General features: G+C 33.6%; 2 protein-coding genes across 2 annotated transcripts; both read left to right on the top strand.

The window, feature by feature from the left end:
* The first annotated feature begins 1993 nt into the window (after positions 1-1993).
* Positions 1994-7104, top strand: LOC125807966 (protein FAR1-RELATED SEQUENCE 5). Its single transcript, XM_049487726.1, has 3 exons — positions 1994-2155; positions 4044-4603; positions 6835-7104. Coding segments are annotated over exons 1-3 (756 nt in total). The 5' UTR covers positions 1994-2154; the 3' UTR covers positions 7030-7104.
* Positions 7105-8436: 1332 nt separating this feature from the next.
* Positions 8437-11998, top strand: LOC125807647 (protein FAR-RED IMPAIRED RESPONSE 1-like). Its single transcript, XM_049487382.1, has 4 exons — positions 8437-8502; positions 9475-9902; positions 11145-11361; positions 11910-11998. Exons 1-3 carry the CDS (start codon positions 8496-8498, stop codon positions 11358-11360), a joined length of 651 nt encoding a protein of 216 aa, XP_049343339.1. The 5' UTR covers positions 8437-8495; the 3' UTR covers position 11361; positions 11910-11998.
* The last annotated feature ends 969 nt before the right edge of the window (positions 11999-12967 follow it).

The raw sequence follows: 12967 nt of genomic DNA on the forward strand, positions 1-12967 counted from the left end.
GCAAATCAAGGAGAAAATAAAAGAGTAAACATGAAGCAATCAATAAAATTAATTATTTAGCCATGAAATTTTTGTAAGTAATGAACTTTAAGTGAAGTTGAAATATTGGATTAAAAGTCCATTTCAAAGTAAAATAATAATTTCAATATTAATGGTGGATTATATGAGTAGTCAGTGTTCACAATCACACCATATTATTACTATAAGCTGAAATTGATACTGTTTTAGTAAGAGTACTTTGCATAGCATTTAAATAAAGATTCATAATAAATATATAAGAAATTTAGAGATGGTAATTGAGCGGGATGAAACAGTGTGAGGCAGAACATGATAAATTATTAAAAGATTTGATTCTAAACTAGTAAAGAAAACAATAAGGAACTTGAAGTATAAGCTTACATATTTCAAGCTTGATTTGATATCTTACTATTAGTTACATATTTGAAATAATTATAATATATGATTTCTTATACAAAATTACGTCTACCACAAGTTTTTATTCTGCTAGTTTATGCTTGGGATTTGCCACTATATTTTATTCTTAAATATATATTTGAAATGAACTTTTAAAATAGGGTAGAACGAGTGTGGACATGACAATTTTTTTTAAAGATGTAAACAAGATAGAGAAAATAGCAGGTCAAGATTTATCCCGCTAAATATATATTAGATGGTGCGATAAAAATGAAAGAAAGTATAAACAAAGTAACACAGGGTAAAAATCAAATAATATTTTAAAATAACTTCTTTTAACACTTTATTTTTGCAAACGGACCCATCACCTTATTTTGCTCCCTAACTAAATCTTAATTGGATACAACTTTTTTATATATATATTCTTTTGCTACACTTTTTTTATTCACAACTTGAATCACCGGTCTATATTAAACGATTAGACCAATGGCCTTATTTTTCTTGTAAAAAAATGATGAAATCTGACTTTTATGATTATTTCAAATTTTAAATGTTATCTATTATGCTTTCATCTTTTAATCTCAATGAAGGTGACAAAATAAAATTAATTAATTTATTATGCGATATCATAATTATATTTTCTTTTTTATTCGTGATATCATAATTATATTTTCTACTTTATTAGGTGAAATAATTATTATATCTATCTACATGTCTATTTAGATCACTTATAAAAAAAGTTTTGTTGACCCTTGGATGTCCTTTGGATCGACCAAAGTAACCATATTTTTATGAAATTCAATGTTAATTTCAATAATAGATACAACACCACAACAAATAGCAAGTGTTACCAATTTTCATAGACTTTTCATTATTTATCTCCTTCTCTACAAAGTATTCATTAATTTTATTAACTCTATTATCAACGAGAGCGTTTGTTTCAATCACACTCTCTCGAACTAGCTTATTTACTCTTATTTGTCTAATAAATTTTGAATGTTCATATAATGAGACCAAATTCTATATTCACAATAAAGTTCTTGCTTGAAGTCACTCCTACTTAAACAATAAACCTTTAGCCATTAAACATTTTATGAAATTGTTGACGTAGCGCGTATTTAAAATGTTCCAATACTTTATTTAGACGTGATTTAAAATTTTTTATCTGTGATTAAAAAAGTATAGTGATTTAGAAATAGCGGAAAACATCATTTAAAGTATTACTTCTTCACTCACAAATAGTCAAAAAGTATATTTTTTTTCCACAATAAAATTCACATAGAAGTACAAATTTACTCTTTTTAAAAATCTCACTTTCAAGTAAAATTTTTGAGGGAAAAAAAAAACTAAATAAAAAATATTGTCCAAACAATTTTTCTTTTGCTTTGGGTACAAATATTATTCAAACATCTACTTAGAGCTAAGACCCGGTCCACATTTTAAGCCCGAGCCGTTCTCGGGTCCAGAAGAAATAATAACGCACAGTCTACTCCACAAATGTATAACACGTGTCGATCCTTCATTGGATGATTCCAAAATAGCTGACTTCTTATGGCTTGTTGAACCCAATCAATTCTCAACATCTCATATTCACAATAGCCATAGTTCTGCCACTGCCTGAACCCTCAACCCCTCTTTCTCTTCTCTTCTCCCCCCCCCCCCCACCCCCCACCCCCACCTTCTGTCCGTTCCTGCGAAACCTTCACAACGTGGATTCATTTCGTTATTTGTACGATTTTGAGTAAGTTTCTCGTTTCCGATTCTTTGTTTGGTGGAATCTACAGAAAGTTTGAATTTGTATTAAAAAAATTGCTCTTTTTGTTCTTTTTTTCTGTTGGAATTGAGTCCGGGAGAAAATTTTCAAATATTTTTGTGGTGGGTATTGAAGCTGAACTCTAAAAAGGGAATAAAACCCTTTTGCGTAATGAACAGGATTTTCTGAGGGGATTGTTCTTTTTCCTATGGGGATTATTGGTTTCCCCTGTATTTGGGTATTTTTTTTAATTCTCTGTATGCTGAGTGCTGGAGTTTATGTTTTAGGCTGAAATATCAGCTTCTTATGTGTTTGGGACAGTATTAATTTGGAATTGTCTTTTGAATTTTGAATCAGTTATGCTTTTGGTTACCAATTATTTAAGTTATTGAAAAGATATGATTTTTTTTGCCCCATTAGCTTTTTAAATGTGATGCTTAGAGAACTCCTAATTTTTAAGAAGCCTTTGGACATATTAGCAAGTATTGGAGTGAAATGGACCTAGATGGAGTGGGATGAATATTGAGGATTTGTATGGCAATTCCGAACTAGTTAGGATTGAGGCATAATTATTGTTTTTGTTGTATAAAGAAGGGAGTATTTGTTTAGTTGGGGATTTGCTGCTGCAAGAGTGAATGATCTTCATCAAGGATAACTTAATCCAAAAGAAGTAAAACCATATAGGATAAACTAACGTATAAGGCTGACTATGGAGATATAAGTCAAGAGGAGGACTCTTTATGGAGAAGAATTATCACAGCAAAATATGGAAAAAGTGATTGCTGGTGCACTAACCGAGTTAGTTCTCCACATGGTTTTGGATTGTGGAGATATATTACAAGTTTATTGCCTAAGTTTCAAATACATACTTTTCTGTAGGTTTTGGATGGCCAGAAATTAGGTTCTGGAAGGATATTTGGTTGGGAGATCTTTAGATTGGCGATTCATCCTGATGTAACTATAGTTCATTGTAGAGCTTGAAAGAGTTTGGAGCATCTCATTTAGAAGGAATTGCCAACGCCCGAGAGTTTAGAGGACTTGATTAAGCTTATCACCAGATTAGAAGGTAGCAACTGGCTGACCAGCAGGAAAGACTTTTTGAGATGGCTCATGATAGAAAGGGCTTATAGGTTAAATCAAGGTATGAAATTTATTCATAAATGGAGAATATGGTTGTCCTTGGAGAAGAATTTTGGAAAGTGCAGCATAGTGTCATTGCTTTGGTTGGATTGTTTCAAAGGAAGTACCAATATCCCATGAGAATCCTAAGAAAAGGGGGATTTATTTGTGCACCTGATGCTTCTTGTGCAACATGGAAACAGAAGTGTATAACATTTATTTATAAATTGCAGAATAACGGCAAAATTTTAGGACATGTTTTTGAACATTTTTGGCATTGAATGGATAATTCACAAGTCCATACTTTAAAAAGCTGGAAAAGGATATAAAAGTTATCTGGGAAATTGCACCAGTGTTTTGAGGGCAAAAGCAGATCACTTCATCAACTAAAATATCATTGTATTCATTTTTTATTATTGGTGTAAGTTAAATGATGGAAATAATGCTACAAATCCCATAGAGTCTATTAGCTCTTTACATCTATGTATAGATTAATCCACAGTAAGCTCTTCTATTGTAAAATATGGCAACCTCTTGGTGTTTTTATTCTCCTTCTTTTAGCTTAAGCTTGTTACATAACTTGTTAGTCGGCATGGGAACTGTAGTCTGATACCGCCACATCATCTGTTTCTGCTGTTCGAATTGTGAGGTATCTGTTTTCTAATTTGGACATCCTTGGCCGTTTGGTTTTTCTATAACCGTTTTATCTGTTGTTATTTATGGTATTAGCAAATTACTGACATAATTGATGCAACAGTGGACTTTGTGGTTGATGATCACGTCAGTGGTGATGAGGAAGAGGGCACAGTTGTGGAACTCAGAACAGTAGATGAAAATTTGATTGGAGGAAGTTCCAGTGAGGAGGCACTTCATCAGGTGCATGATGTCAAGGTGGATGAAGACCTTCCTGAAAGGGAAGACCTTTTATTAGAAGAAGCACAATCTCTAAATAATTCAACTTCAGATGAACCTTTCGTTGGCCTGGAGTTTGAATCTGAAGCTGCAGCACATGCATTTTATAATGCATATGCAACAAGGGTGGGTTTTATCATCCGGGTTAGCAAGCTTTCGCGATCTAGGCGCGATGGCTCCGCCATTGGTCGAGCGCTTGTTTGCAACAAGGAGGGTTTTAGAATGCCTGATAAGCGGGAAAAGATTGTACGACAGCGAGCAGAGACTAGGGTTGGTTGCAGAGCAATGATATTAGTTAGAAAAATAAACTCTGGAAAATGGGTTGTCACAAAATTTGTCAAGGAGCACTCTCATCCATTGTGCCCAGGCAAAGGTCGTAGGGACTTGATCTATGATCAATATCCGGTTAGTTTTCTGCCTTATCTCTATTAAGGTCTTGCAACATAAAGTATCCTACTTTCTTTTTGTACATAGAAGTCGTTTAATTTTCTAGACTATATCATCCTATTGTTGCCTTTGATTAAACATCTTTTGTTTGTACCGTTTGATGGAACCTGAATTTTTAAGGAGGCAACAACATGTATGTTATATGTACTAGTTTCTGGATACTGGCTTTGCATGTGTACCTCATTTAATGAGTAAATGATTTTTAAAACTCACATAAATCTTATTAATCAATGTGTTTTAGTTATCAAATAAAATTTAAAGAGAGAAGTGGAAGTTTATGAAAATGATGAATATTAAACTCATTTAGCTAGCTCAATAAAGGAAGAAATCTTGCGCCACGAAGGTCCTCAAATGCCTTATTGCAAAATAGAGACACATATGGGAACAAAGGTTTCTTCTAAGCTGAAATCTTAGTTGATCTCAAACCCTAATTATTAGAGAAAATCATAATTTTTACAAATTTGCCAATTATAGAATTATTTATTTGATGAAATGAATTAATTCTCAAGGGTATAGAAGGCAAAAAGGAGAACATGTTTAGGACTACCAAATGCCGAATACAAATATTATGAAAAATGTGGTTAATAATGCTATTGTTGAGTTACTTATCTGGCGTTAAAAGACAAATAACAAGGCATGTTGGCAAATGATTTTCAATGATTTGCCGCTTAAGAAATTTTAATTCTATAACTTAAATTTAAAAGCCAAATGATGATATGAAACAGAGGGAAGATGGCTGGCTCTCACTAAAATCACATTAGCATTCAAAGTTTCAAACTACAGTTACTCTGAGAAACTACAAAGGGTCCTTTATTAGTAAACACAATTTTAGTTGAATGCAAAGTCATAAAACACCTAGGGTGTGGCCTAGTGGTCAATGAAGTTAGAGGAGAACTATTTTTGCAATATGTACTAATCATTATATTTCGCACCCCCAGTTATTTTATATATTACTATTTTTTATTAGTTCAAATATTTTGTATAATACTAGTGAGTAGTGACTGAAGATTATTTTATAAGCTGTTTTCTTTTTATTTTCTTTCATTTTTAGTGCTAGTGTTGAATGATTTCATGGATATATCAAGTGGATGTCAACATAATATGTGCTTTTACAGTCCACACCTTCTCACTGTTTTCCTCACAAAGGCAACACCAGCTAAACATTATCCTTCTCCTTTTCAAACTTTATACTGTTAGTATGCTGTGGGAAAATGTTATAAAGGTTAGTTCCATTTTGGTACGAGGAACTTATGGTTATGAGAACAAAATGTTGTGGTAAACAAAAAGGAACAACGGAATTCATATCTTACCTCTATAAGTGCAACCTCTATTTTTGCTGGGGGAAAAGGCGTCATAGCTTTTGCCACACTGCAAATATTTGCCCATTTTGCTTTCTTTCAAGCACCATTATCCTGCTGTTCTCTCAGAGCTACCATTTATGGTGGATTGCTAATTGAATTTTAAGAGAAATTTGACAAGAGAAAAATCATTACAAAGGAAAAGGGAGAAATTCAGCAAGATATCCTTCTATGTTGTTTGGACTCATTATTCCTTGATTGCAAATACTAATAAATGGTAGTCCATCTTTCCATTTTGGGAGTAGTTCTGTAAAAGTGACGCCTTGTTACTTGTGCAAATTTATTCTGTTAACACTCTGTTATGTGGATAAAAGATGACATAAACTGTTTTCATTTGTGTCTGTGGACAGGTTATATATTCGCGAGTCACCTTATCCTTCAATTTCCGTCATCCTTCATATTTTACATGAACCTAGAAATGTAATCCTTTTTGGCTTTTTTGGTGTGCGAGAAGAAGTGTTTATAGAAGTCATGATCGTTGTGTTTTTGGTTGTAATATGCACTTAAAATACTGATCAAGTGGAAGTATCAAATTCAAATTTGAAAACATTATCTCTAATACTACAAATACTTGGAGATGGTAAATCTGTCATAAAGTACATATTATTGTCATCGTGAAGACATTTAAACTAGAAACTAGATCATATAAACTGGAGTGGGGGAAATTAGTCAATTTATCAATTGCCACTTGTAGCAGTAGTTTTAAAATTACTGATTTTCTCTGTCGATGCATGTAAAACTGAGATCTTATGCCTAACATTCATCTTCAAAGAACTAACTTTACCCGATTTCAGCTAACTCTTGTTTTGGTTTCTCAACTTCTTCCTGCAGAACGAGCATGACAAAATCCGGGAGCTATCTCAACAACTGGCAGCTGAGAAAAAGCGATCTGCAACATATAAGAGGCATTTGGAAATGATATTCGAGCACATTGAGGAGCACAATCAATCTTTGTCCAAGAAGATCCAAGATATTGTACACAATGTAAGGGAGTTGGAGTCCAGAGATCAACATCATCATAGATAGTTTTAGCTTAATTTGCCTTTGTTGATATTAGTGTAGAACCTAAGTTCAGTAAAGATCATAATGATTATTGTCTTGGCTTGCCTTTTTCTCTCCCTGTTATCCTTTTCATTTTCTTTGGGAAGAGTATGAAAAATTTAAGATCAGATCATATCTTATTTTCACTTTTTTCTTTTCCTTTTCCTTTTTGGGTAGAATTGTGGAAATGTAGGAAAAATTGGCACAGAATGTCTACTTCTGGTGCTTCCATTGTAACATTCTTTTGGAAGGTTGGAGTCATCTTTTTCCATTTTTGTAAAATCTCAAGTCCATTTCATTAGGTCTTTCCAGTTCTTTTAGATAATAGTACACTGTATTTCAGCTTTCTTTGGATGCTTCAAGGATTACTTTGAGACATATTCCAAAGGGTCTGCGTACACTCTACCCTCCCGGACTCCATTTGTGGAGTGGAATTATATCGAGTATGTCATTGTTGGCTATTCTTTTATGCCCAACTTTCTTAAGACTATCTTGGAGTGCTTATGGCATAGTTACATTTGTCAGTCCTATAAGTGGTATCTGCTGGCTTGATTATTCCGAACAAAGAATTTCTTCATGCAGAGCTTGAACTCAAGATAATGTGAAGGAATCTCATTCATCTCGCCATATCGAGAACTAGAGGAGTTGGTAATTTTGTCAAATTTTAACTAAAAAATACATCCAAAAAAATTCTAGTCTTCTCATCTTGTACACATTTTGGATCTCTTAGTGATAGTAAATTTGGGTGTTGCGCTTCCGTCTAAACAATTATATAGTCCACTCAACCAGTAGTGGTTTCAATGCATTAGCTGTAGTTGCTAATTCAGAAATAACTATAATACATATGGTATGTATATAATGGTAGAACGTAATAAAATATTACGATTGTCTAAAATAAGGGGATGGAGGTATGGTAAACTCGGCCATACGCATGTTAAAAATTACTAATGATTTAAAAATCAAACAGCAGTACTAGTAGTTTTCATGATTGTTTAGTTAAAAAAAACCTCAATCACTAACATAATTCTAAAATTGATTAGTCTGTAGCCAAACTTTTAGAATCATTTTTTTTCAAGTCCTTTTAAGAAAAATGAAATGCGTTTAGGTGAGAATCAATTTGTGTTTGACTAATTAATTTAAAAGTACTTTTGAGCAACAATTAATATTTGACCGATTTTTTTTTATAGTTCCTTCCGAGTATATTTTCTCATTGTACTTTTGAGAAAAGAAAAACTTTTTAAAATTTTGGAAAATAATTTTTGCTTACTCCCAAACATGCTAAACCATTTTGCCCATTTTACCTTCTATTTTAGGGCCAAAGTTATACTAGTATTTGATAGTACTATCTATCTATTTTCTTAAACAAGGGTTGGGGAAGGGGAGAATATTTGATTCTTTCTTCAGAAACAGAGTAAAATGTTTTCCCCAAAACACTCATTTTTGCTCAAGGGATGACTAGTAAGTCCTCTTTCTTTCATTTTTGTTTTTGGGTCTTGGTAAAGATCACTGCTTTTTGTTTACATGAATGCAATTATGTATAAAACTAGCTAAATAACAGAATAAAATTGTTTCTTTTGGCATTGCAATTTCTTTAGCAAGATTAAAGCTTTCTGTTCCTGCAATCTCCATTTATTTTCAGTTTTTCCACCATTGATTTAAGAATTTTAGTTGGGTATTGAGTTCTTGAGGATTATTTATTTTCCCATGAAAACTTTTCTGGAATTTGTGTTCTTCCTAATTGCTGCTAAACTTAAGGCGAGTAAGGGAGTTTTCTTGATAGGGAAAAAGTAGGTATATGATGCGTGATTTTGATATAATTTGGTCCATTTTATAATCTGAATTAGTTGTACAAATTTGCTTTCTTGTGTGCATATTGGTGACACCCCTTTTCTATTCTGTCTAAATTTGTTTGTCTGGTTTTGAATTGATACGAAGTTCTAAAAAGTAGATAAAGGCTTTTAAATCTTGGGGTCATAAACTAAAGATATGTAAAATGTGCCAAAATGCCCCTTAATCTCGTGGTCTTAAACATGTCATGTGGAAAGTTAGAAGAGTTGCCAAAAAAGGAAAGAGACTCATTTTTTGTAATGGACTAAAATGGGAAATAAGACAAACTAATTGAAACGGGGGAGTACAATTTTTATGTTTGAATGTATAGTGAAGAAGCAAGTATTTGCATCATACTGTCACGCATTATCCTGTTTTGATTGATGCGACCAGCTCCAAATACCTTTGAAAGCTGTTTTTAGACCAATTTCCCACCTTTTGTGATGTTGTAGGCTTGTTTGTGAAAGTTCAAAATTTAAAAATTGTTTCTTTTTGTGGGATTACACTGGGTATGTTGTTGTTGTTGTTTCTTTTTGTTCTACTGTCAATCTTTGTGAGAAAGTCTGCCAACTGAAAGTTCACTTATTTGTTTGTTTATCTCAGTGGATGTGCAAGTTTTAGAGGATAATGGTACTAGAAGTGTAGAATCGTCTGCCGAAGGACAAGTTAGTACATCTGAAGCTGATAGAACACAAGAACCAAATGAAGGTATGATATTTGAATCTGAAGAAGCTGCCAGAGCATACTACGATGAGTATGCTGGAATGACAGGATTTATAACCCGTGTTCTGTCATCTCGCAAGTCAGAGCGTGATGGGTCAATTATATCACGTGGACTTGGTTGTAGAGGGATACCAGATAATCAAAGGCCAGTAAGTTTAGCCAATCAAAAGCAAGATAGGCGACGTGATGGTTGTACAGCAATGATCCTAGTCAAAAGAGAGAAGCCTGGTACGTGGGTGGTCAGAAAATTTGTTAGGGACCACAATCATCCTTTAGTTATGTCACCTTCCAAGAGACGTCCAACTTTCGTAAGCTTTCTTAGTCTTACCTTTGTATTAACATGTAATAAAAGTTTTTATTTCAGTTTCCCTAACTTTAACCCCTCTCATTTATCTTCTTTAGGCTCCTTATTTGCTAATTTTCGGCAGCTACACAACTAGATATCCACTTTGGATGTGTGTGTTTGCATGCATGAGGCATTGCAGAAATTGTTTACTTGTCTGCACAGCCTCTTTTATGACTGCCTGATTTGTTTGTAGTACTTTAGTCAATATACCCAGAGGTCCCAACTCTCTTGCTAATTGTTTCAAATAAGTAATCCCCGGTAAAACCTAACTATTCAAGAATGCTTGATTTGGTATGCTCAATAGACTGCCGATGGTTATCCACAGTAGTATTACAGTATTAAACTTTCCATTTTTACCCAGAGAGTTATTTGGCTTGGGTTGTCAAAATTGTATGTAGGATGTGCCACCTCTGGTACTACTCATTGTTGCTTAAGCAGTGGTCATTTTGCTTGGAATCCAGTTTAACGCAGAAAGAGATATATTAAATGCATTAATAAGTGGTCTCATCTAGACTCTGCAATATAACACGAGAAAGATTCACTCTTAAACTTTTAATTAGTACATGAGATTGTGGTGCATCTTGATTGTTAGTGATAGTGGATAAAAGTGAGTAACTGTGACAGTAGAATCTAATTGTACAGGCTGCCTTATGCTTCCATCACTTTTTGTTTATCTCTAATTATTGTCCTGCAATTTTTATGAACTTTTCACCCTGCCCATCCTTTTTGTTAGGAAAAGAGAACATTAAGTGCATGAGAACATATGATTATAGGAAAAGAAAAATTAAAGTTAGGGAAAAAGGAAAATCTGCTTTTAGATTATTAAGTGCATTTGTAGTATCGATTCTGCTAGTTTGCAGGGTTTAGTTTTAGAGAGGAAGTTGGTGGTTGTTTCTGTGCATAGTATATGACTATGTACATTATTACGCCGACGTAGTTTGACAAGACATTAGTTGGATAATTGGATTAGTACAAAGCATAGATTGACTAATAGGAACTTAGGGAACTTATGTAAAGATTGTTCTAAACTTTAAGCAGTCAGGCTACTTGGAGCCAACTTTTGCAATAACCAATTGCTGATGATTTCCCATTTTATACTTGTGCAATAACCAATTGCTGATGATTTCCCATTTTATACTTGGAGCCAACTGAGGTTTGTTTATGGGACTGTCATAAATTGATACCTTTTGTGTAATTCTTGTAGGATGAGAAAGATAAAAGAATTCAGGAATTAACAGCAGAACTTCGGATCAAGAAACGACTAACTGCAGCATACCGAGAACAGCTCCTTAGTCTCATGAAAGACGTGGAAAGCCATAGTGAACATCTGTCTACAAAAGTTCAAGCTGTTCAGAGTATTCTTAAAGAACTTGAAGCTAAAAGACAGGAGCTTTCAAATCATAGTAGACGCCATAACTAGGGTAAGCATTTTTTGTTTTTAATTGATATTTCTCTTTTAAGTTTTTAGCATATGTGCTGATTTTCAATGCAACTCCACCTTTATGAGTTTTGCAAAGCATGCCTATTGCAAAGATTTAGTTGTGTGGGTTCGATGAATCTTGAAAATTTTGTCCATTTTGCCAGCACCTACTGGTGATGCCACTGGGTTTCAATTGCCCTAGACATTTGCTGCCTATTAGGATAAACCGTATCATTTCCATGGGTGTGTATAATGGTGCTCTGTAGGAAAGTATAGAAACATTAATTAGTTTCTGATGCATTGTGAGGAATAAGTGGAATAGCAGATTATCAACATGAAACGCAATGCTATTCTTTATTTGTTTGTTTGTTTTGGTTGAATCTTTTGTTTTCAGCTTCACCCTCGAAATATTTGTTGCCGTTAGCAGACTTGCAAATAATGCTTTCGGTATCTTACATGTGTAAAGCCCTAGACATGTTTACCTTTTTTCAAAAACTTTCACAACTACCTGAATCTTGATTTGACTTGCTCATCGTCTTGCAAATATAGAAACTCTAGAGTTTATACCCCTGTCGAAAGTGATTATGATGGACTGATTAGAGCCAAAGATGTCTAACTGAAGGTCATGAGTTGCAAGCTGATACAAGCTTGTGCTTTTGGCTGGGCAGCGGCTACATTAAGTTTAATGAAGCGGATGGGTGCAGCCACCAATCAATATAAGAGAGAGGAAGATCTTGTCGAAGAAATTTTCTGAGTAAATATGATGTGGGAATCTCTAGATTGAACCCCTGGTACATTGATATCTGTATTTAGGAGCCTGTTCAGAAGTTGTACTAACCATATGCATTTGCTAGGATCATTAGGATGGTTGATTCTTGTTTCTTGATTTCTTAAAGTTAGCATTTGGAATGGAATTGAGGTTTCCAAATTTTAGTTCCTCAACTATTATTTAATGAGAAATGTTGGGCTACTCGTTGAAGATAAAAGTACTTCGAACCCATATGAAGTTTTACCATGAGCGGCTTGTATCCATTGAACAAATATAGGTTCAGTCAAGATTTGCTTCTTCAGATAGGGATGGAGCTACAGTGTATCAAAGGAATATGGTCAAGTAAACACCTTTCATCGGAAAATTATACCACGATATATATGTAAAATGATACTTTATGTGTTAAATGATATGTTGTGGACACCCTTGCAACAACTAAGTGATGCAGCCCATTGTTACCTTTTTCAAACATTTGTAAAAGAGCTCCTAAATTAGCAATTTTGTGGTATAATAACTAATAAATTTGTAATTTAGGAAATAATTCAAAATTAGTGGTGCTTATTAAAAATTAGAAACCTACAAGTCTACAACTAATTAGATTCCCAATAGATTTGTCTTCGACTTTCCTTTTCTTTTCATTAAATTTTTTAAATAAAACTTAAAAGAAATGGTATAATTTAAAGTTAATAAGCAAATCCTAAAAACTCTCTATAACTCAGCTCAAATGTGAAAAGTCTCCACAAGGTTTTTTTTTTTAAAAAAAACCTCGTGTGATTCTGCTCTTCATTTTTCGTGTCTTGTTGTTGTAGTTACCATATATAGGTCGTCGAAAGCTTGA

This window comes from Solanum verrucosum, unplaced genomic scaffold (genome assembly GCF_900185275.1).
Source record: "Solanum verrucosum unplaced genomic scaffold, falcon-dt-bn FXZP01000183.1, whole genome shotgun sequence".
NCBI lineage: Eukaryota > Viridiplantae > Streptophyta > Magnoliopsida > Solanales > Solanaceae > Solanum > Solanum verrucosum.

Excerpts from the sequence above, each read along its gene's own strand:
- LOC125807647 (XM_049487382.1), top strand. Across the intron at positions 9,903-11,144 it reads CCAAGAGACGTCCAACTTTC|GATGAGAAAGATAAAAGAAT; the intron begins GTAAGCTTTCTT and ends TAATTCTTGTAG.
- LOC125807966 (XM_049487726.1), top strand. Across the intron at positions 4,604-6,834 it reads TGATCTATGATCAATATCCG|AACGAGCATGACAAAATCCG; the intron begins GTTAGTTTTCTG and ends TTCTTCCTGCAG.